At 52.5% G+C, this 23866-nt stretch overlaps 1 protein-coding gene across 2 annotated transcripts in view; it reads left to right on the forward strand.

Moving 5' to 3' along the window:
• Positions 1-454: 454 nt before the first annotated feature.
• The window catches only part of TRIM62 (tripartite motif containing 62), a 38036-nt gene continuing 14624 nt past the window's right edge, over positions 455-23866 (forward strand). Inside the window, exons 1-5 of one of the 2 annotated variants that reach the window (XM_006054671.4) lie at positions 455-589; positions 1020-1545; positions 16178-16273; positions 21325-21581; positions 22711-22826. In XM_006054671.4, coding sequence (XP_006054733.1) covers positions 1138-1545; positions 16178-16273; positions 21325-21581; positions 22711-22826 — 877 coding nt within the window. In that variant the 5' untranslated portion in view covers positions 455-589; positions 1020-1137. Of the gene's footprint in view, positions 590-1019; positions 1546-6562; positions 6632-16177; positions 16274-21324; positions 21582-22710; positions 22827-23866 lie in introns of those variants that run through there. The other variant, XM_045164631.1, reaches the window with a different exon arrangement.

Below are 23866 nucleotides of genomic sequence, written 5' to 3' on the forward strand. Positions count from 1 at the left end.
TTTCCAACTTCAGCCATTAGCACTGCTTAAGAAAGTGAAGAGGAAATGGGACCCCAGGGCTTAGAAGTGTGAGGCTCTTGGACTTGCTCTAAGCAAGCAGGGTATTTCTCGAGTTTTATCTTTACATTTTATGCAAAAGTTGTATTCTACGCAGATTAAACAACATACCTGTATTTGTTTTAATACAAAATATTATTTTTCACCAATCTTCACATTGATGATCCAAAAAGATCCTGTACTCCTTATCCTCTCAAATTAGAGGGCCCACTTCTCCCGCCTCCCCTCCCCCGCCCACCTCCGCCGCAGGGACGCCAAGCGAGACCTGGATTTTGTTCCAAGTGCAGACCCTGAAAGAACAGCTGGCTTTCGCACCCCTGGGAGCTGGGGAATGGTGGGGGCGGGGAGGGGTTTCGCAGGCTGGAGTCCCGGCCCTGCCCCTCCTCTCCCCCGCCCGCCGCGGGGGCGGAGTCACTGGGTCCCCGCCCGCGGAGGCGGGGAGGGAGTCGAGGCCGCCGGCAGCTTTGGCTCGGCTGGTTCCGGGTTGAGAGGCTGCGCTGGGACCGAAGCAGTGGCCTCTGAGCCGGCGAGGGTAAGAGGCCGCGCGGGGACGGGTCTTGGGGCCGGGATCGAGCAGCTGAGCTTGCTCACACCCCTCCTCTCCTCTGCCGGGCACAGCCGAGGGGTGGCTCTTCCCCCTCCCCGAGAATTCCCCATCCCCAGCTTCTCCCCCTCCCCCCACCGCACCCATCCTGGTATTACAGCCCCCCAAGGCCTCCGCCCCCCTCCCTGATCCTCTTCTCCCAGCACCCATCCCTCGGGACTGCCCCTTTCCCTAGACTCTTCTTGCTGGGATCACCCTCCCCCAGACACCCACGGCCCTCTCCCTCCAGCACCCATCGCTCCGGGTCATCCACTACCTCGAGACCACCTTCCTGGGCTCGCTTCTCGGATAGTCTCTACCCCGGACCTCTTACTCGCATTACCCCGCTCCCGGACAACACCTCTTCCTTCTCTTGTAGCTCCTGCTTCTCCGGGCCTGCTCCTGGCACCCATTCCCAAGAGCTGCCCCCGACAGCGCCGCGCTCTCCCCGCCGCCCCCTGCATCTCGGGGGACCCTCTCCCACTGCCCCTGGCGCCATGGCATGCAGTCTCAAGGACGAGCTGCTTTGCTCCATCTGTCTGAGCATCTACCAGGACCCGGTGAGCCTGGGCTGCGAGCACTACTTCTGCCGCCGCTGCATCACCGAGCACTGGGTGAGGCAGGAGGCTCAGGGCGCCCGCGACTGCCCCGAGTGCCGGCGCACGTTTGCGGAGCCCGCGCTCGCGCCCAGCCTCAAGCTGGCCAACATCGTGGAGCGCTACAGCGCCTTCCCCCTGGACGCCATCCTCAACGCGCGCCGGGCCGCGCGACCGTGCCAGGCACACGACAAGGTCAAGCTCTTCTGCCTCACGGACCGCGCACTGCTCTGCTTCTTTTGCGATGAACCCGCACTACACGAGCAGCACCAGGTCACCGGCATCGATGATGCCTTCGAGGAGTTGCAGGTGAGCTGTTTGCTCTGCCTGGGGCGGGGGGCGGGGCGGGGCCGGGGGCGGGGTCAGGGCTGGACCGCTCGGGCAGGGCCCAGTCAGAATTGCCATAGGGCGGGGCCGCCGGCAGGGTCAGGGCCCTATCAGAATTAGGACGGGGCGGGGCCGCGGCGAGGAGGCGGTGTTGAGGGTGGGGCCTTGAGCCGAGTTCGCCAGGCTGGGTCTCAGAACTGAAGCCGGGGGTGGGTCCATGGCTGGGGAGAGAGCCCCAGAGGAGTGCGACGGCGGGGACAAATAGGATCAGAGCTGTACTGGCTGGGGCAAGGTTAGGGACGCGGCCGAATCTGAGCTGGGCAAGGGCAGGGCCACTGTGGGAGGCCCTAGAGTGGGACCTGGAGACAGGGCCCACGTAAGAATGGTTCAGGATTGAGTTGGGGACAAAGACGCAGGTGGGGAATGGGAACAAAGTCAGGACTGGACAGGGGTTGGGGCCGCCGTCCGAGGATGAGTCTGGACTAGACATTGTAGCTGAGCTGCAGGCTTTGGGGCATGATGTCCTTGGGGGTTCAATCAGGTGTGCATCAGGACCTGGGGATCAGTACCTGGGCTAGATCACTCTGAGCAGATCAGGGTTAAATCTAAGAGAGGGTCTAAATGAGGGTCAGCAAGCTGCTGAGAGAGTGGATTTGGGTGCCAGGGGCTAGGGCAAGGTGTGTGAGGGTCTAAGGCTGGGATCAAGTTCAGATACTGTAAAAATCATTCTGAGTTGAAATCACAGTAGAGGCTAATTGAGAGTGAGAATAGGACTTATAGGCTCAAGATCTGGGTAATAAGACCCTGAGGTGAGGTGATTCAAGAAAAGAGAGAGAGTTGACCTCTAGGAGTTTCCAGGGACTTTTAGTGACCTCTTTAGCTCTGTCGCCCACATCAGGACCTTGAGGACTATGTGAAATAGTATATGCAGGGTAGCCTGATCATAGTCAGCCTAGGACTGTAATTGATCTCCCTGCAGCCTTCCCATCCTCACTGACTGACTCCTGTTCAACTCTCAAAGCCCTGCTCAAATGCCCTCTCTGTGTAAGCCTTCTCTAAACTCCAAAACAATAGCATTAGCACTGCAGTCTTTGTTAATAAGTATAATATTTAAAAAAAAAATAGTGTTCCAGGAACTTCTCTGATGATCCAGTGGCTAAGTCTCCACACTTCCAAGGCAGGGGGCTGGGGTTGATCCCTGGTCAGGGAACTAGAGCCCACATGCTACAACCAAGAGTTTGCATTGCTGCAACTAAAGATCCCGCATCCCATAACTAAGACCCGGCATAACCAAATAAATAAATAAAAATAAATATTAAAATAGTGTTCCAAGATTAGCTATAATTAGGAAATAAAGTACATTCTCTATACCCTCCTTGGAGAATTCTCAGTGTACATTTGCATATTAAAGGCTTGGAGAAATCTTGTAGCAAAGAAACCCATCTTGCTGTGTTTAATAAAATGATTCCCAAGCTTTTTGTGAGCCTGGAATCTCTTTCTCAAGCTAAACCATTTAAATCTAGCAAACCTTGTGTCTTTGGCCTCAGGATACCAGACTAGCACACAGTCACCAAGAGAAGGGACAGTCTCTTAGTCATCATATCTGTGGACCTAAAGCCTGGCACAAGGCCTGGCCCACAGCGCACATCAGTAAAGGTTGAATGAATGACCATCCCTGACCTAAGTTGGCCCAGACTGTAGAGCCTTTGAAAGCAGAAGATTTTTGACTCCTTAAGCAGGAGCTAAATGACTATTTTCCCTGTTATAGGGGGTCACCCCCCTTATACATGAGTCTCTGTGAGCCAGCCTGCATCAGCAGATACCCTGGCCCTAGGAGAAATGACCCTGTGTTCACCTCATCTGCTCCTTGTTCCTTTAATCCCAAAAACACGGCTGACTCCCTTTCAGTTTGGCTGTGTGGAGATGGAGAGCAAGAGCTGGGGGCTCTGGGAGCTGGCACAAGGATGGCATTGGCCCTCTACTCCCAGAGCCCCTTGTGCCAGGCTCTGGTGCTTCCATCTCCCCGTCTATGAAGTCACTTAAACAGGGAGAAGGAGAGAAGCTTGGACAGGACTGAGCACAGGTAGTAAGAGACTGGAGGGACTCTGAAACCATCTGTCCATCCTCTTCATTATGTAGATGCGGAGACAGGTCCAGAGAGGTGATGCAACATACCCAAAGTCACACTGCCAGACAGTGAGAGAGCCGGCCTAGAAAGCTCAGCCTGACCCCAGCCAGATCCCGTTCCTGCCGCTCAGCCCCTCGTTTCTCTGTCTGACTTTCTAGCTGGGGAGAACTCTGCCTTCCAACATTTGAATCCCCTGTCTGCAAACCAGCAAATCCAAATTATGGTGTTGTGGGGTTTTCTCGTCTGTTCCATGACCTGGGGCAGGCAGGAGAAAGTGAACATATATTTTCTCCAAATGTTTATTGAAACACTGTCATTCTTGGGTGAAAAGAAAAGTAAGACTGCTACTCACTCATCCTCTAGTGTACTGTCCTGGGGTCAGTCACATTTAGGTTCCAAACCTTCCTTCAGCCCTGTCTGTCTAATCGGCACATTTCTTCATGGAAGCCTCCAGGCTCTCACCTGTAGACTGGCATCAGAATGATTCTTTCCTACCAGGATTTTCATGAGGCTGACCTGAAATGAATCTGCTATTGAGATGCCTGGCACAGGTTAGGGGCTGGGTCAGCACGTACTCCCATCCTTTCTCCTTCTATGTATGAGACCTCAAGTGCCCAGCTGGGCAATTGCCCAGACCTGCCTCTCACCTGAGAAGGAGGCCTTGTTTTGGTACCTCCTTTGGGCTTGGCAAGAAAGTGGCAGAGAAACATCCTCTCCTGTGGAGAAGTAAGCTGCTGGGTGAGGCTCAAGCCACTCCCCACCCCCATGACTCCCCCTCTGTTCATGGGGAAGTGGGGCTCATTAGCTATTTATGCACTGGAAATGAGACTGGGCTTGCCTGTCACACCCCCTCCTCTCCCAGCAGCTGGTGGCTTGTCCCCAGGGCTCCTGAGGCCTGGGCTGGGCCCTTCTCCTGGAGAATAACAGACTCCGAGCCAGCAGGGCCTTGGAGATCATCTGGTACAAACTTCCTTTGACAGATGGGGAAATGGCAGAGCAGGGAAGAGAGGATCCTCCCCTTTCCCAAGGCCCTGAGGCCAGAAGAGGCTACTCCTGGCTCATCGGGAGTCTCCTCACAGCCACCCCCACCCCCCCCGACTCCTAACAGTTAGCTTGGAGCTGTTTTCATTTATTATAAATCCTAGACGCAGCAGAGGAGAGAGGTAAAGGGCTCTGGCTTTGTACTCAAGCAGCTCCAAGTCTGCAGTACCATTTCTGGCTGTGTGACGTTAGGAAAGTTCCTTATCATCTCTGAGCCTCAGGAACCTCCTTCACAGCATGGGAATAATGGGGTTGAATTCAATAAGATGACATTGGCCAGAAGTTGTTACTGCACTTGACACATAGTAAAAACTCAATAAATGACAGTTCTGGTATGTTACACCATACTTGGCACTATTAACATTTGGGGCCAGATAAGTCTATGTTATGCAGAGCTTCCCAGGTGGCACAGTGGTAAAGAATCCGCCTGCCAATGTAGGATGATGCAGGAGATGCAAGTTGGATTCCTGGGTCGGGAAGATCCCCTGAAGAAGGAAATGGCAACCCACCCCAGTATTCTTGCTGGGAGATCCCATGGACAGAGGAGCCTGGCAGACTACAGTCCATGGTATTGCAAAGAGCTGGACACAACTGAGTGACTGAGCACGCACACACACAGGCAATCCTGTGCACTGTGGGCTGTTTAGTAGCATCCCTGGCCTCCACCCACTGGATGCTAGTAGCCTGACCCACCCCAAGCTCTGACAGTCAAAAATGCCTTCAGGCTTCATCAAATGTCCCCTAGGGTCAAAATCACAACAGGCTGAGAACCCAGGCCTGGAGAAGTCCTACTCAGCTTTCCAGGCTCAGCTCAAATAGCCCCTCCTCCATGAAGCTTTCCCTGACCTGCAAGTAGAATGGCTTTGTACCCTAGATTCCAATACTGGGGTCAGATCCTGGCATCCTCACCGATAAGCTGTGTGTCCTTGATCCAATCACTTCATTTCTCTAAGCCTTCACCTGCTAACATGGGGATAATACGACCATCATGGCAAGGATGTCGTAAGAGGGAGGTTGTATCAAATGTGCCTGACACTGTGCTTGGCACACAGTTAGTGGTAGCAATTTTTAAATATCTTTATTTTTTTCTGAGTATAAAATTAACATAAGAAACAGAGCTATATAATGTAAAAGTTAAAACCCCCCCATAGTCCCACCCCATGGAAAAATAGGATTTTTTTCTTAAAGATTTGTTTACAGTTCTACAGAAATTTTGTCATGTAAACAGTGTGTGTGTGTGTATGCCTTCCCTTTTTTTCCACTGCTGAGCACTGGCCCACAGAGCAAAGTGGAGGGAAGGAACCACCATCTCAGAAGGGTTTGGGGCTTCTCAGTTAATATTACTGAGTCCTAGTCCACTGCCCAAGAAAGTGCTAAGCACTTTTCGTGTACTGACTCATTTAATTTTTTTTTCATCTAATGTTTTTCATAACACCCTGTCAAATGGGTACTGTAATTTACTCTTTTTACAGATAAGGCAACAGAGGCTCAGAGGAATTCAGTGACTTGTTTGGTCACCCAGCTGGTAAACAGCAGGGACAGGATTTGAAGCCTGGCTGAGTGGACCATGCATAGCCTCTGAGCTACCTCTCAGGGCCGGGTGGCTGTCTCCCCCGCACCCTGCCTGTCTTTGTAGTTCAAGTGTACAGGGTCAGGCTCCGGACACTGTCTGCCTGTGCCAGCTGATGCTCCAGGGGCAGGTGCTGAATGTCATCTTACTCGGGCACAGCATCCGGCTCTCTGGCCATCTCAGCTTCCTAACCTCCAGGCAAGGGGTTGGATGCAGTCCCAGCCACCCCCTCCAGGTCTCATGTGACCGCTGGAGCCTTTCCCAAGGCCTCCTTCATGCCGAGGGAGACAGCAGTGGATCAGCCTTGGATGGGAGCCCTGAGGAGTTGGGCATAGGGCTCCAGAGACCCCCGAGGCAGCCACACGGGGAGAGAACAGAGCTGAGGGACTGGATTCAAATCCTGACTCTGGCTTCTTCCAGCTGAGCAGAAGGTGCTGCCTTCTCTGCACCCTCTCCCAACCTGGGAAGTGGAAATCAGAACAAAACATAAAGAAGGAGAGCGAGTTGCTGCCTATCCAGAGACAGCTGATGTGAAGGTGCTTTATTTGCTACTGTGGACAGCCGGGCTGTCTGTGTCTGGGGGAAGTGGCCTCTGCTGTTACTTTTGCAGGAGAGGGCAGGACTTGTATGCACAAAGCAGGCTCCACAGGGGCAAGGCTGCCAGTGAGTCAGACCCACGGCCGCAGTTGGCATCTCTACTTCCCTCTTCACAGGTGTGTGCGGGCAACCAGGAAAAGCCCAGTTCATCCAGAGCACCTTGGCTGAGCACAGGTCATGGGGCTGAAACTCAGAATGGAAGCTGGGGACCCCAGGATGTTTATTTTCTAGAGAGGAAAGGATCGGGTAGGAAGTGACAACAGAAACAATAACAACCCCATAAAACGAGCCAGAGTGTATTGGACCATTGTTATGTGCCAGGTGCTGTTACGAGCCTCGAATCCTTACAGAAGTCCTTTTTCTTTTCCCCGCTCCCCGAGTGGGACTAGGATCAGCCCCATTTCACAGATGAACATGATGAGGCTGAGAGGCTCAGTAACTTGCCCAAGATCACGCTGCAAGTAGGAGGCAAAGCTGGGTCAGACTCTGGTCTGACTCAGAATTCTTCCCCCTCACCAACACCACCCTAACTGCCTCAGGGAACATCCAAATGAGACCTCAGAAACCATCCGCTTCCACCCTCTCCCCACTGTGCAAATGGGGAAACTGACTTGCCCAAGTTTGGTCCAGAGCCCAGCTCCCTGGAATCTCAGTCCAGTGCTGTTTTTACAGCATCATTTACTTTCTGGACCTTGAATTCTGTTTGAACACGGAGATGGTTGTCAAGGATGTGGAGATGGTGTCCTTCTTGGATTCAGAGATTTAGTCAGTAATTTACTCAGTTGACACTCCTCTGCTGGCTTACTGAGGGCCAGGTCGTGGGCCCAGGAGAGAACAAGACAAGCTTGGCCCTGCCGTGGTTCTTGGGAGACAGGCCTACAAGCTGCCAGGTCATGTCCTAGGCTCCTGTGGGCACAACTGAGGCTTGGCCAGGTTCCCCAGCTGACAACTGGGTCTTGAGAGCAGAGAGAGGAGACGTTACACAGGGAAAAACAACACCCATGGTCCCACGTGCAGAGTGCCGGGGGCAGATACCCGTTCTCATTTCACCCTCACAGCCGCCCTAGAAGACAGGTCTCATTGCCCCATTTTTCACATGAGGAAACTGAGGCTCAGAAGTTGTGCCTAAGGCCACACAACCAGTACATGTTGCTGAAGCCAGAACTTGGACTCAGATGATGATCTGAGTCAGCCAGGGACAGGCATGAAGGTGAGCCGGCAGTTCATCGTGACTGGAGGGCGAAGGGTGGGAAAGGGGCTTGAATGCGCCAGTCCTGCCCAAGGAGCTGGACACCAGTCCTGCCCAAGGAGCGTGGACTTGACCCTGGAGATGTGGGGGAACTAGAAACAGGCTGGAGCAGGCGAGGCTGGCCTGGTCAGTGTGCCTTAAGGGGCGGTGTGTGGGTGGGCCTGGTGGGCAGCCTGGAAGAGGGGGCACAATCACGCGGTGCTGCCCTGCCAGAGACCCTGAGGCTCAAAGTGGGCAGGGCAGGCTCAGAGGCCGAGAAGATGCATCAGGGTTCAGGTCTGACAGAAGAAACAGAAACAGGAGCATCAGGGGTGTGCAAATAGAAGAGAGACCTGGGGGAAGGGAGAGAAGAGGCAAGTTCAGTGTGCCCTGTGAAGATCTGGGGCAGCTTTGGGCCAGAGGAGGGAAGAGAAAGCAGTACTGGGTGTGGAGGAGGGGAGGAGTCTTGAGCACCAAAGGGTCTTGAGTACCTATCATGAGCCACACCATGCTGGGCCCTTTCAAGGGTCTCGTCTCATTTTATCCTCATCACATCCCCTGCCAAGTGGCTCTGGTCCTCATTTTATAGATAAGGCTCTGAGAGGGGAAGATGTGATCTACCCAAAGGCATGCAGCCAGGATTTGAAACCAGGTTTTTTTACACCCAAGTTCATGCTGTTACCACGGGGCAGAAGGGTGACACGGGTGAGAGGGTCCCTGAAGCTGGTGGAGATGGCTTCTGGCAGCACCTTTATCCTCTGGGCTGGAGGAGGGATGGCCTTGCAGGAAGGGAGGTCTGGCCTTGGGGGCCTGTGAGCCCTGGCTCTCTGTCCTCCCCCTCAGCTGCTGCCCCAGGCCTGGCCTCTCTATGCATGCGGGAGCCTCAGAGTCTCTCAACTGACATATTTGCATAATTGTGTGCTTAGGTCTGCACCAGCCCTAACTCTGCCCCCTCTCCAGCGGCTCTGCCCTCAGGAGGGCGTCCCCCCACCCCCCACCCCCATTCCTGTTCTGCCCCAGCATTGATGGGCCTGCAGAGTCCAGCTCCCCGAGGCTGACTTCCAAGGCCAACTCCACCCCACGCCCTGCTGCCCTCGTCCCAGCCAGCCCCGCTGGCCTTTCCAGCTTGAGACTCCACCCACATACCTGGCTCCAGCCACCCCCAACTGCCCCTCACTTCCTGCACACACCTGTGCCCCTACCCGACCAGTTCTCTCCACCTGGAATGCTCTGGCCCCACCCTGGAGACTAGAAGGGACCCTGCCCAGCCAGCCATCCATCTTCCCAGATCTTTCCAGCAGAAATAAACTCTCTCTAAGAAACTTCCTATTTCACATACAATTATAATTATTGTGATGATAATGACTACTACGAGTGACTGAGCACTTCCTGGGCCTCCGGACAGGTCCGGTATTAAGTCACCTAATCCTCACAACAACCACAGAGCCGGTGGTGTCATTAGCTGTACTTTATAGATTTGGCAACTGAGGTGGGAGGGAGTCACAAACACAGCTGGGCTCCTAGGTGTTCCCTCCACGTTTATCCTGTTCTCCCTTTGCAGTCTACCTGTTTCTATTTCTGCCTCTCCTCCTCACTGCAAACTCTCAAGGGCAAGGGCTGTCTGCAGCCCCCCAGCCGCCTGGAGTGACTGGCCTAGAGCCTGACCGTGGGCACCCAGACGTGATTGCTGTATTGCCGACAGAGGGACCGAGTGGTTTCCAGCATGGATTTTGGAGTCACTCAGATCCCCACTCCTGATTCTTACAGGCTCTGTCCCCTTTGGCACACTGCCTGACCTCTCTGAGACTCTCTTTCCCCCTCTGAGAGACCGAGGTGACAAAGGCACCAATCTCATGAGGTTGCTGTGCGAATTAAGTGACACGCTGACTGTGAAATTCAAACCTAGGCCACACTGCCTCCAGACCCGGTTCTGAGCCTCCAGGAGGGTCAGTGTCCTTCCGCACAGTTAGCTCTATCACTTAGGAGTTCGTCAACAGCTTCGTTTCCTGTCTGACATCTGCTGGGAGGAGATTTCCCAGTTGGTTCTCTGTCAAGCTGTGTGGCCATGGGCCACTCAGTCCCTTTTTCTTGGACCTCAGTTCCCTGTTCTAGAAATCCAGATGGCTGCACTAGATGGTCCCTGGGGCTCCTTCCCATTCTGGCCATCTGAGGAGGAAAGGAGGGGCCTGACACAGCAAACCATAGGGATGTGGAGAAGTGACCCAGGAACCTCACACGGGACATGGTGGCCCCCCCGTCTCCCAAGCACCCAGTGTATGCCAGGCTCTCCACTGTAAGGCTAAACAACACTTCTTACCGTTATCTCATTTCACCCTTCCAACCCTAGGAGATATTGTTACCCCCATTTCTCAGATGCGGGACTGGGGCCCAGAGAGATTAGGTTACCTGCCCAAGATCACACAGCTAATGGATGACAAAGCCAGTCTCCTAACCCAGGGGGTCAGGTCTGATCCCAGGCCTGGAAGGAGGGAAGGCAGGGTGAGTAACAAAGTCCAGGCTGCTTCCTAGTCCTGCTCTGTGGGTTCTACGTTTTGTTTTTCCTAACTTAGCTGTTCCCTCAGGATCTGTAGCTCACCTGAGGAGAGCTGCCTGCCTGGGGACTCTGCCCACCCTTTCAGAGGTGAGCCCTGACCCAGCCTAGCCTCTCCCCAGGGCAGATTCATGATATAAACTCTGTGCCTGGCCCTCTCCTAGGTACTGAGGGTGTGAAAATCTCTCAGACACAGTCCCTGGCCTAAAAGCCTATACCTCAGGGGGAAGACTGACAGGTAACCTTGCTGTTAAGATGCAGCATGTGCCAGATAGTGTGAGGGAAGGCTCTGCACACGGGATTGTCTGATGACAGAATGGAGTTGAGATATGGATTCTCAGTGGAGGTGACGTCTGATCTAGGTCTTCCAAGATAAGCACTCACCCCATTCCAGCACTCTTGCCTGGAAAATCCCATGGACAGAGGAGCCTGGTGGGCTGCAGTCTATGGGGTGGCTTAGAGTCGGATACTACTGAAGCGAGTTAGCAGCAGCAGCAGCAGCAACAGGTAGAGAAAACCATGTAGCTGAGCCTTCCAGACAGAGGGAACAGCATGTGTAAAGGCCTGGTGGAGGTCACTGCAAGTTGCTTCATGCATCTAGAGCAGCACTGTCCGGTAGAACTTTCTGGAATAATGGAAGTATCCTGCATCTGCACCATCTGATACCATAGCCGCCAGTCACCTGTGGCTGTTGAGCACTTGAAATGTTCACTCTAGTATAGCTGTTGTTTTTCTAGCTCTAGTATAACTGTTGCTCAGTTGTGTCCAACTCTTTGCAACCTCATGGACTGCAGCACACTAGGCTTCCCTGTCCTCCACCAACTCCCGGAGCTTGCTCAAACTCATGTGCATTGAGTTAGTGATGCCATCCAACCATCTCATCTTCTCCTGCCTTCTCCTCCTGCCTTCAATCTTGTCAAGCATCGGGGTCTTTTCCAATGAATTGGCGCTTCACATCAGGTGGCCAAAGGATTGGAGCGTCAGCATCAGTCTTTCCAATGAATATTCAAGGTTGATTTCCTTTAGGATTGACTGATTTGATCTCCTTGCTGTCCAAGGGACTCTCAAGAGTCTTCTCCAGCACCACAGTTCAAAAGCATCAATTCTTTGGCATTCAGCCTTATTTATGGTCCAACTCAGTACAGCTTAGGAACTGAATTTCAATTTTATTTTATTTCATTTGAATTTAAATAACCACGTGTGACTAGCAGCTACTGCATTGAATGTTAGGTCTGGATGAAGAGAAAAGGCTGGAAAAGAAATCTGGGGTCAATACTGAAGGGCCTTGAATGCCTCACTCAGGCTTGGTGCCCTTTTCCCCAGAGTACGTGTGTGCTCAGTCACTCAGCCGTGTCCAGCTCTTTACAACTCCATGGACTATAGCCAGGCTCCTCTGTCCATGGAATTTTGCAAGCAAGAATACTGGAGTGGGTTGCCATTTCCTACTCCAGGAGATCTTCCTGACCCAGGGATTGAACCAGTGTTTCCTATAGCTCCTGCATTGGCAGATGGATTCTTTACCACTGAGCCAACTGGGATGCCCTCTTCTCCCCAGACAATGTGGAAATCCTGCAGAGGGCCCTGGGGAGGAGATGCAGGAACACATCCATCCTGGAGAACCATCATCCCAGCTGCTCTGTGGGGCAGGGAGGAGCCTGGAGCCACAGCCCAGAAAAAAAGTGATAAAAACTGAACCGGGGCGGTGGGTATAGAGAGGAGAGGACAGATTCCAGGGCAAGCCCGATGACCGATTGGATTGGTGACTGGGCCATGTCAAGGGTGACTCCTAGATTTCTGGCTTGGGTAGCAGCAGGGGTAGGGGGTGTGCCCTGCACAGAGATGGAGAACATGAGAGGAAGGGCAGTTTGGGGTGCCATATCACTATTCCAGCTTTCACTGTGATGTAAATCTCTCTGTCCCTGTCTCCCACCCACCCACCCAGCCCATCTACACACCTCCTGAGGCTTCATGGGTTGGGACTCGCCCCCATCCTTCTCCCTGTCACTGACACAGCAGCATGTGGGGCCCAAGGAGGCCTCATTCAGCACATGTTTGTGGATGGATGAAAGAGTGTTCCATTGCTCCTGGGATCCTGTTGTTCCCTGACCCTGAAAGCAGGGAGGAATTTGGCCATGTTCCTGGGGTGCCCTGAGCAATGTGAAGAACATGGCCTCCAGGGCAGTTTTCTCAGAGAATCTGAAGAACTGCCTGAGCGGTTGGGTCTATGAGGGCCACCAAGGGAGAGGGTTGTAGCATTTGGTTCATCTCCTCAAACTCTGCATCTCAAGCAGACTGTCCCAAGCTGGACAGACCCAAGGCCATCAGGGAGGAGCAGTCATTTTGTATTATTAGGTGAACATGATCTGTCTATTCCAGTGGCTCAGATGCATGAGAATCTATTAGGAATGACTCCCAACTGTTTGTAATAGAGAGCTGCCCAAAGTAACTGAAATTAGATGAGGGTGTATTTCTCTTCCACGTAAAACAGGTCTATAGGAAAGGAGCCCAGGCAATGGTCTGCCAGGGCCAACTTGCCCCAGTTCCTGAGAACTAAATGTGCAAATCTTGTCTCAGCTCTGTGTCTGATGACCTCACTTGGAAAGCTTGAAATTGGCTTTGAGGGAGCCTTTACACCATGGAAATTGGCCAGCGCTATAAACTGAAGCTGTTTATCTTTTTTCCAGAGGGCAAGCTTCCTAGCACATCCCTGAGTGCAGTGATGGTGTGGCTAACCCATCAGGGACCCTGGCTGCTTCTTCCTTCTGTTTCACTGGTTTCAGCCTGTCATATCCGTCTTTCTGGTTGCCTTATGGCCTGAGATGGTACTAGAGTTCCAGTCATTATGTCTGTGCAAGCTCTCTACTCCCATAAAAGTAGCTATTCCGAGTTTTCTATCTAACTTGTATTTTCAAGGCTGGGTCCTCTTCATCCTTCACCTGTCATCTGAGGTGTGCCCTCCATAGAGAAGCCTTCTCTGACACCCTACTAAATTCATCACCCATCCTACGTGGCTTTATTTTCTCTAGAGCATAGACCATGTGTGCATGCTGTGCTGCTTCAGTTGTGTCTGACTCTTTGTGACCCTATGGACCATAGCCTGCCAGGCTCCTCTGTCCATGGCATAGACCATAATGGATAACTATCTGAAGGCTTCCCTGGTGGCTCAGTGGTAAAGAATCTGCCTACCAATGCAGGAGATGCAGGTTCAATTCCTGGGTCGGGAAGATCCCCTGGAGAAGAAAATGGCAACCCACTCCAGTATTCCTGCCTGGGAAAACCCATGGACAGAGGAGCTTGGAGAGCTACAGTCCATGGGGGTCACAAAAGAGTCAGACATAACTTAGTAACTAAACAACAATATTATCTGTCTTCCCCACTAGACTGGAAGATCCCTATAAGTAGGGACTATGTCTGTCTGGTTCTCTGCTCTGTTCCCAATGCCTCCCACTGCCTGGTACATCATAATTGCTCAATAAATATTTGTTGAGTGAATAAGGGCTGGTAAGCACAGATCATTTTGTTTTCTACATGCTTCCCTTAGCATGTCATTGTGACCATTTTCTCACGTTACTATCTAGCCTGTAAAATTAGTTGGATTAGATGTTTTCAAGGGCTCTCCCTGCTCTGACGAGACAAGTGATAAGGAGGCGGGGTGACCAGGTAAGTCAGCTCCCTGGCACCACTCACACCCCAGGCTGACTACAGAGCCCAGGCCAGAAGCTGTTTCCATGGAGATTCACTCCCAAAGAAAACTTCTTGCAGCCTGATTTCAATGCCAGGCCATTGATGGGTGCAGGGGAGATAGAAAATGGTAGGGTAAGCCCGCCCTGCATGGGGATGGATGAAGGACAGCCAGAACAACCAGCTGTGATAGCATGGACTAAATGTCCAGAAGTACTGGGAGCCAGGGCCTCCCAGGTGGCACTAGTGGTAAAGAACCCACCTGCCAATGCAGGAGACATAAAAGACACAAGTTTGATCCTTGGGTCGGGAAGATCCCCTGGAGGAGGGCATGGCAACCCACTTCAGTATTCTTGCCTGGAGAATCCCATGGACAGAGGAGCCTGACAGGCTGCAGTCCATGGGGTCGCACAAGAGTAGGACATGACTGAAGCGACTTAGCATGCACACACTCACTGGGAACCATCCATCTCTATGCCCCATTCATTCATTTGGCAAATAATTATTGAGGCCCTACTGTATGCTGGGCACTATCCTAAGTGCTGGGGATAGAACAGTGAACATGTCAGTCAAGATTCTTGCCCTCCTAAAACTCACATTCCAGTGGAGGAGAGGAACAGTAAACGCCCTGTCAGATAAATAAGCAAGATCATGGAGACCATGGAACAGGATGCGATGGAGGGTGGAAGGGATGCCACTGTGTGTGGGCTGGTGAGGCAAGACCTCTCAGAGGAGGCAGCATCTGAGTTGTTATGTTAATGCTATAGAGGAATGGGCGGGGAGGGGGTGGCTGGCAGTGGGGTTGTGGATCTGAGAGTGAAGTGCACCAGGCAAAGGAAGCAGCAAGTGCAGTCACAGGGCTGAAGCAGCCCAGAGTGAGGAACAGGAAGATCGCTTTGGCTGGCTGGGATTGATGGGGGAAGGATGGTGGAGACAGCGGTGGGACGAGCATGAGGTCACTGAGACACTTGCTTCAGGCACAAAGCTGAAGCAAATGCCCCAAAACTCAGTAATCAAGATGAATAATTTTTAACGAAATTTTTAAAAATCACAATTAATGCCCAAAAAACTGCATGATGAACAAAATATCAGATTTGTAAATAGAAACAAGATGACTAGCCATGTCTTACTGAGCCATATTGGAACCAGAGGCAAAGGAAAAATTAGTCATAATGATCCTGTCCTTTAAAATGTTGACATGTTGTCTATCATGGATTTTTGTTGTTGTTCATTACTGAAGAAAATTCATCACCTGGTGTCATGATCATGGTCTCCAGAACTAGACTTCCTGAGTTCCAATTCTGGCACTACCCTTCCATGCTTAGCTGTAAGTTTGGGGTTATTGGGAGGATTAGATGACCCCATACAAGCTAAGGTCTGAGGACAGTGCCTAGCCCACTGGAAGTGCTCAGAGGATGTGGGGAGTTTGTCACAGCCCTGGACGGTGGTACGGCCTTGGTTCCTGCCAAAGGATTCTAAGCAAGGAGTCTTGACCAGCACATCAGGGGGTCGGAAAGTATGTGGAGGTGGATTGGAGACTGGGGGACCAGAAGCTCCTAGGATGGCCCGAGTGGAGGCTGTTGAAAAACTCCGGATGAAAGATGGGCACAGACTCTGGAGATACTTGGGAGACAGACTCTACAGGACTTCGTGGTTGTTGAACTATGACGGGAGGAGGGTGCTGGGGCAGGGGAGGCACGGGGCCAGGACAGCTTCCAGCGCCTGCAGCAGTTAGTCCTGGGCTCTGCATCACCGTCACCAGGAAATACCGGGCTGGCTCTGGCCTGCTCTGCCATTCCTGACTTGTCTGTGTTCCAGAGGGAGCTGAAGGAGCAGCTTCAGGCCCTTCAGGACAGTGAGCGGGAGCACACGGAGGCGCTGCAGCTGCTCAAGCGACAGCTGGCAGAGACCAAGGTGAGCCTGGTCCGGAGGTGGGGGGGCGGGGCTGCCAGAGGTGGGGGTGGAGCTTTGTGGAGGCGGGGCCAGTTGGGCACTTGAAGGGCGGGGAATCGAGCCTGCTGCGGGGGAGGGGCTTCGAGGGCCCAAGCTCCAGGTGAGAAGGGTAGGGCATGAGGAAAGGCGGAGGCTGGGGCTTCTGCGAAGGTAAAGGGGCAGGGACCTTCTCCCAGATGACGGAAGGAAAGGATATGGGCTGGTGCCCGGGATTAAGGATAGGATCCTCGCTCCCTGCTTTGGGTGAAATTTGAGGTGAGATCAGGGACCCTCTAGGAAAACCCTGACGTCCTACTGGACTGGAAGAAGGTACCTAGTCTCTTTTTCCTCTCCTGTTATTAAACACACCCATTTTCAGAGTTAGCAATCCCTCCAATCTCTTGGAGAGAATGTTCCCTCCAAGCCCTCCTGATGATTTGTGGCTCAGCCCTGGTATAATCTCCTCTCCGAAACTCCGACGGTGAAGACATAAATAGTAGGGGCAAACCCTGCAGGCTTTGGATACGATGGTCTGAAAAGAAAAGTCTTTTTCCTTGAGCCGAGAGGAAGGCTATGGGGTCTGATCCAGGCACTTCATGCTGTGTGACTTTGAGTAAACTGCATACTTTTCTGCACTCAATCTTCCCATCTGTGCAGCAGGGACTCTGCCAGGCTCTGTCCGGCCATGCTGTTCTGGATCCTAGCACACTTCCAGGGGGCTCCTTCCAAGTCCTCCACAGATATCTCTCTAACTGAGCAAGGCTTGCTTTACTTTCTGCTGTCCTTCTGGGACCACGCACCAGGGACCTAGACCTGGCTGCTAAGCTCTTGGGTGATTTCATTGACCTGGTAGCTCAGTGGTAAAGAACCTGCCTGCCAGTGCAGGAGACAAAAGAGAAGTGGGTTCAATCCCTGGGTCGGGAAGATCCCCTGGAGGAGGGCGAGGCAACTCCCAGTGTCCTTGCCTGGAGAACCCCATGGACAGAGGAGTCTGGCAGGCTACAGTCCATGGAGTCGTACAGAGTCAGACACGACTGAAGTGACTTAGCTCACACAGCACAGCGCTCCATTTGCAGAGATGCTGCTGCCAGCAGCAGCTGGAGGCGAGCCTTAGGAATGTTCTGGGCCTCCAGAGGTCACTGGAGAGGCCATTGGAGATTCAGACTTGTGCCCCAGCTTGGCTGCCAACCCACTGTGGGGTCTCAGGGAGGTCATGACAGACATTTCTTCAGAGAACATTCTGGAGTGCCTCCAGGCAGGCCCCTCAGTGGGCAACAGATGAGAAACAGACCCAGAACTCTGGCATCTTTGCTTCTCACAGCCTCAGTTTCCCACCTGCGTGGGGATCCGGTACCTCTCAGGTGAAGAGAAGCAAATGGAAGCCTCTGTCTGGGTGAGAGGGGAATATTATGGTCTGCTTTTCTCCCCAGCATTCTGTTCTTCTCTCCAACCACCCCCCCTCCCCCGCCATTGTTTTTCTCCACTGACCTCTTCTTCCCCTGCCTTCCTGTCCATCTGTCTACCTCTGGGGGGTCCTGTGGGGCCACCTTCCCCTCCAGTTCCCCCAGCCCTGCTTCCTGTCTGGACTGGGGTGTTTATACAAGAAATGCCTATGGATGCTTTGGAGGTCATATTTCACCTGGTGCCTGACTCGGCTCAGCTTTCTTGCGGCGCCTGCCCCTCCAGTGGCCGGCTTGAGGGCCCGTCTGATCTCCCTCCCTGGGCCCAATGTTTTCCTTGGTCGGCCCTGACCGAGTGACGCATTCTTGGCAGGGTATTTTTCTGAAACAGCCCCAGCTCCTCCAAGCCCCAGTGTGTTCCCAGGGATGTGGTGGGCTGAGGTGGGGGCTGCTTTCCCAGTCGAAGCACTGAAGGGATTGGGGGTGGGGCAGGCCTGGCTCTGTCCTAGAAAAAACTAGAGTAAATGGGGCACACCAGTTTAGCTGAATCTTTCTCTGTGCTGGGAATTGTGTTCCCCATCCATTGTCCTGCTGAACTGCACAGAACGTCACCGCCATGAGCACAGGATTCCCCAGAACCTATACACTGTCTGGCACACAATAAATCAGTTCAGTTCAGTCACTCAGTTGTGTCCGACTCTGCGGCTCCATAGACTGCGACATGCCAGGCTTCCCTGTCCATCACCAATTCCCAGAGCTTGCTCAAACTCATGTCCATTGAGTCAGTGATGCCATCCGATCATCTCATCCTCTGTCGTCCCCTTCTCCTGCCTTCAATCGCCTCCTGCCACAATTGTGCCTTCAATTGTGCCTGCTGCCACAATGATAAATAGTTGTGGAACAAACGAGTGAGGAAAAAACACACCTTTTGAAGTAGGAATTGTTGTCTCCATTTTATTAGCAAGGAGACTGAGGCATAGAGAGATTGTGGGACATGCCTGAGGCCCCATGGCTGGTAAGTAGCTAATTGAGAGCTAATTCTGTCAGATCATAGGACATATTCCAGCCTCACGCTGGGTTGTCCTCAGCAAGATCTCTGGCTCTGTGGTCTGCAAGCTGGGGAGGCCTAGAGAACCCATCAGGGACATACTTAGGGCTCCTAGGGTGGCTGTCACTCTGATGTTTCACTTCTGAGCTGCCCTCTCCCAGCTTCTTTCTCTCCTCTTGTGTTGGAGACACTGGGCCCCCACCAAGAAAGATGATGGAGTCTGCACCCACCTCTGCAGATCGGTCTTGGGCCAGACCCTTCCCTCCTTCACCATTCAAGCAGGTTCTGACTATCAACCTTGTGCCAGGCCCTGGGATGGGCACAAGGAGTGCAGGGTTAAGAAAGATGTCATTCCCACCCAGGAGAGGTTCATTCACTAGCTGGAGAGCCACATAAAACATGGGGCAGCATATTAAGAATATTTACAAAATGCTGTGGGAACATTTAGCCTGTTTAACTGGCTACAAAAGATAGGGAAGGTATCACAGAGAAGGGAGATTTTGATCTGGGTCTCACAGGATGAGTAGGAGTTTGCCAGTTGAATAAAGCATTTGCTGGGGGAGGGGTCCACTCTAGGTGGGTAGACATACAGTGCAATGGCACTAGAGTGGTAAGCTGGGATTAGAGTAAGGACTTTGAATTCCAGACTGAGGAATTTGGCACTGTACTAGTCATTAAGGCGCCAAGAGATGTTCCTGAACACAAGACTGACTGTGACCCAGTTTGCACTTTAGAAGGATCACTCTGGTAGCAAGTTTGTTGGCAAAGATTAGGTGTAGTTGACACGTTAAACCAGTGAGTTGGTGGAATCCAGGGGCATATGTGGAGGAAGCAGGTGGAAAGATGAATGTGGCACTCAGGAGACATGTAAGGCCTTCAAGATGGATGGATCTGGAAAGCAGCCTCAGAGCAGCAGGAGTTGAAGACGAGGGAGGGCATGTCATGTATGAACAAAAGGAGCCAGGACTGGATGAGTCCTCAGGAACAGGGATGGCAGGGAGGGAGCAGCCACAGCGGTGGGAGGCAAACCAGAATTCTCGATTGGTAGAGGCTGGCCCTTGGGCCAAATGCTGCTGCAGACTGGCCGAGGAGGAGCCAGAAGGGCTGGCCATGAGATTTAGGGTTCTTTGGAGGCAGCAGCAGATGGTCCAGGGCAGGCAGGCCCCATCTTCCCCACCATGACCTGCCGCTGCAGGAACCTCGCCTTCCCTGGGTGAGAGGGCTCCAAGAGGCCACAGGCAGCCTGGCCCCTCATCCCCAGCCTCTCCCTTCATCACCCCCTTTGTCTGCCTGGCGAGCTGGGTGGGCATGCGCAGGGAGGCTGGCCCACTGCCAGCAGCTCTTCCTGCCGGCCCACAGCCACGACCAGGAGGGAACAGGCCCTAATTGAGCCTTTGTAGAGCTTCCCACAGAGCCCTGGGCACTGAACACAGCGGGGTCTCTGACTCTGTGAACTCCCAGTCAGAATCCCACAAAGTCAAATTGCAGAGGCAGGCCCCACATGCTGCTGCTGCTGAGCAGCACTTTTGTGTCCTGTGTCATCCTGACTCTTGCTGTCCCCTCGGCCCGTCCCCCCCTCCACCCCCAACTGACATCCTGCTCACCCTTCAGGCCCCAGCTCAGCAGTCATCTCTCCACGAAGACTTCACTCTCCACGAACAGGGATGTGCCTGTTCCAGTGTTTAAATAACCAGGCTCTGGGGCTGCACCTCAAACAATGTCATGTACTTTGTGAACCTCCCCTCACTTATCGTAGCCCTGCAATGTCATTGTGTTACCCTCTTCCCAGATAAGAAAACCAAGGTTTAGAGATATCAGGCGACTAAAGTTGCCACAGCGGGAGACCCAGTGCCCTTGGGCACTGAAGCTATGCCTTTTACCACTCAACCCCACCTTGGGCCTGGCAGTGCCCTTGGAGACAAAGAGAATCAATCAAGTCCATGCTTGTCTTTCTGTGACAATGGCTTTAACCCCCAACTCTTGTTCCCTGGCAAGAGGGTCTGGGGGTAGTGGGACAAGTTGCGTGACCCCCAGACTTGCCCAGTATGTTGCCATTTATAAAGCTCTCTGACATCTGTGATCTCCTTGGCATCTTTGCTTAGGCTGCATGAGTGATGTTTTTAAAAAAATAAAAATTTCCCTGTCTCCTAGACTGAGCTCAGCATCTGCTCCCTGCCCATCCCACCATATCTCTGGCCCACTTCCTCATCCCTCCCGTCCCCAAGCCAGAAATCCAGATATCATCCTCACACCTGTCTCTCCTTTACCCTTACAGCCAGTCAGTTGGTCACCAGGGCCACCGAGGCTCCCCCTACAGATGTCTTTCAAGCCATGTCCCTCTGCGGCTCCTCTAGCTCAAGCCTCATTGTCTCGCCTGGACCACTTCATTTGTTTCCTAACGGAGACTATTTGTTGTCCCTGATCAGGCCAGTTCTCTTCTGCCGCCATGCTTTTTGCCATTTCCTCACTGAATGTACCTTTCCCACCCTTTCCTCTCTGCGTGCCAAGACCCTCAGTTTCCTCCTCTCACACAGGGATCACCCCGTCCATTCTCCCTGACTAACCCCTGATGACCGTGTTCACAGTCTTCCACCAAAAGCCTGCGGACTACCATCGGGGAGGCGTTCGAGCGGCTGCACCGGCTGCTGCGGGAGCGGCAGAAGGCCATGCTGGAGGAGCTGGAGGCAGACACGGCTCGCACGCTAACCGACATCGAGCAGAAAGTCCAGCGCTACAGCCAGCAGCTGCGCAAGGTGCAGGAGGGCGCGCAGATCCTGCAAGAGCGGCTGGCCGAGACCGACCGGCACACCTTCCTAGCCGGCATGGCCTCGCTCTCTGAGCGGTGAGTGCCTGCCTGCCCCAGCGTCTTCTCCACATGGGTCACCCGTCCCCGGCCCCTGTAGGATGGAGGGAATGGAGGCGGATGGGGGTGGTTAGCGGAGAAATCATTCATTCAAATCTCCATCAAACACACAGGACGTCTGCTCTGTGCCATAGCCTGGGGTGAAGGCTTTGTGTACGCACGCTATTTTATACATCATATTTATAATCCTATAGGATATTACTTGCTTTGCGTGATTTATATTATAAATATACATTTTATACTATTTATTATAATATCTTTTTTTTTTATAACCCTACTAGCCCCTTGGAGGTCCTTACCACTGTCATCCCTATTTCACACATGTAGAAACTGAGGCACAGAGAAACTGGACCAACTGGCAAAAAACCTTCATCTAGTACATGGGGGAGCCAGGATTCAAGCCCAGGTCTCTTTGGTTCCATGGCTACCTTTAATAATAATACTTGGGACTTCACTCGTGGTCCAGTAGTGAAAACTCCTTGTTCCCACTGCAGGGGGCATAGATTCAATCCCTGGCTGGGGAACTAAGATCCCGCATGCTGCATAGTGTGGCCCCCCCCAAATAACAAATAAATAAAACTTTAAAATAATAATAATAATAACACTTAATTATTGGTTTTCCCTTGTGGCTCAGCTGGTAAAGAATCCGCCTGCAATGCAGGAGACCTGGGTTCGATCCCTGGGTTGGGAAGATCCCCTACAGAAGGAAAAGGCTACCCACTGGAGAATTCCATGGACTATATAGTCTATGGGGTCGCAAAGAGTCGGACATGACTGAATGACCTTGACTTTTACTTTCAATGACCAGTACTGATAGCTGATGTCATGTATTATGTTCACCATGAGGCACACACCGTGCCAAGCGTTTTACATGCATTAAGCCTCACAGTGTTCACAAGCCTAGGAGGCAGGTGTTATCATAGTACCCATTTTAAAGATGAAGAAACTGAGGGTGACAGCTAGAGAGTTAGGAAGTGGTAGAAGCAAGCACTTGAGTCTGGGTATGGCAGACTTCCCACGCATGGCCTCTCCCTATGCCAGCGACCCTGAAGGTGCTGGGACAGGAATCCAGCCCCCAATGTGGTCTGCTCTCTTGCTGTCTTTCCAGGCTCAAAGGGAAAATCCATGAGACCAACCTAACCTATGAAGACTTCCCAACCTCCAAGTACACAGGCCCCCTGCAGTACACCATCTGGAAGTCCCTGTTCCAAGACATCCACCCAGGTAAGGCCCTTCCTGCCACTCACCAGGGGGCCCAGGAAGAGGCAAGGATCATCACAGGTCGGAGCTGGATGGGCCACTGCCCAGTTCAGCCCCCTGCTCTACACACAGCATGGGGGCAGGGAAGAGGGATGGGAAGGGTGCCTTAATAAGCACCTACTATGTTCCAGGGCCTGTGCTGGGCACCTGCAGTAGCTCAACCCAGGGAATCTTTATAATGATACAACTCCAGGAGGTTGGTTCTACTAGTGAGCCCATTCTCTAGATGAAGAGACTGAGGCTCTGGGCTGTTCACTCATTCACTCTATGAATACAGAAGAGATCAAGCACCTGCCTCATACCAGGCACTATTCTAGGTATTGAAGATACAGCAGTGAATGAAACAGGCAAAACTTCCTACCCTCGTGCATCTCAGTTACATCCTAGGGTGTGAGAGAGAAAGAAAACAAAATTAAATAAGTAAAATACATAGTTTATTAGATAGTGATAAAAGATAAGGAAGGGAGCTAACAGATTTTGAAGTAGGATAAAACGTTTAGTAGTGGATTCGGTCAGAAGACCTCCTGGAGAAGGAGGGAGTAAAGGCCTGAAGGAAGAAGGAGAAGAGTGAGCCATGTAGATACCCTGGGAAGAGTGCTCCTGGCAGTGGGAATGGCAAGTGCAAAGGCTGTGAGGCAGGAGCAGCTGGGCATGTTCAGGGAAGAGGAAGGAGACCAGTGTGGCTGGAGTGCAATGAGTGAGAAGAAGAGTGGAGGTAGCAGTAGCCAGACCATGAGGGCCTGTGGGCCCAGGTGAAAACTTTCAATTTTGTGCTGAGTGAGATGGGAGCCATTGGACGGTCTGGGACAGTAACGTGAATTAATGTGAGTTCTTAAGTTCTTAAAGTATTCCTCTGGCTGCTGAGTTGAGAATGGACTGCAAGGAGTAAAGGGTAGAGGTCAGGAGCCTATTGCAGTAATCCAGGTGAGAGGTGGTGCTGGCCTGAAGCAGGGTGATAACAGTGCACATGGTGAGACGTGATTGGATTTAGGATCCATATTGAA

Source organism: Bubalus bubalis, chromosome 2, assembly GCF_019923935.1.
Source record: "Bubalus bubalis isolate 160015118507 breed Murrah chromosome 2, NDDB_SH_1, whole genome shotgun sequence".
Lineage (NCBI taxonomy): Eukaryota > Metazoa > Chordata > Mammalia > Artiodactyla > Bovidae > Bubalus > Bubalus bubalis.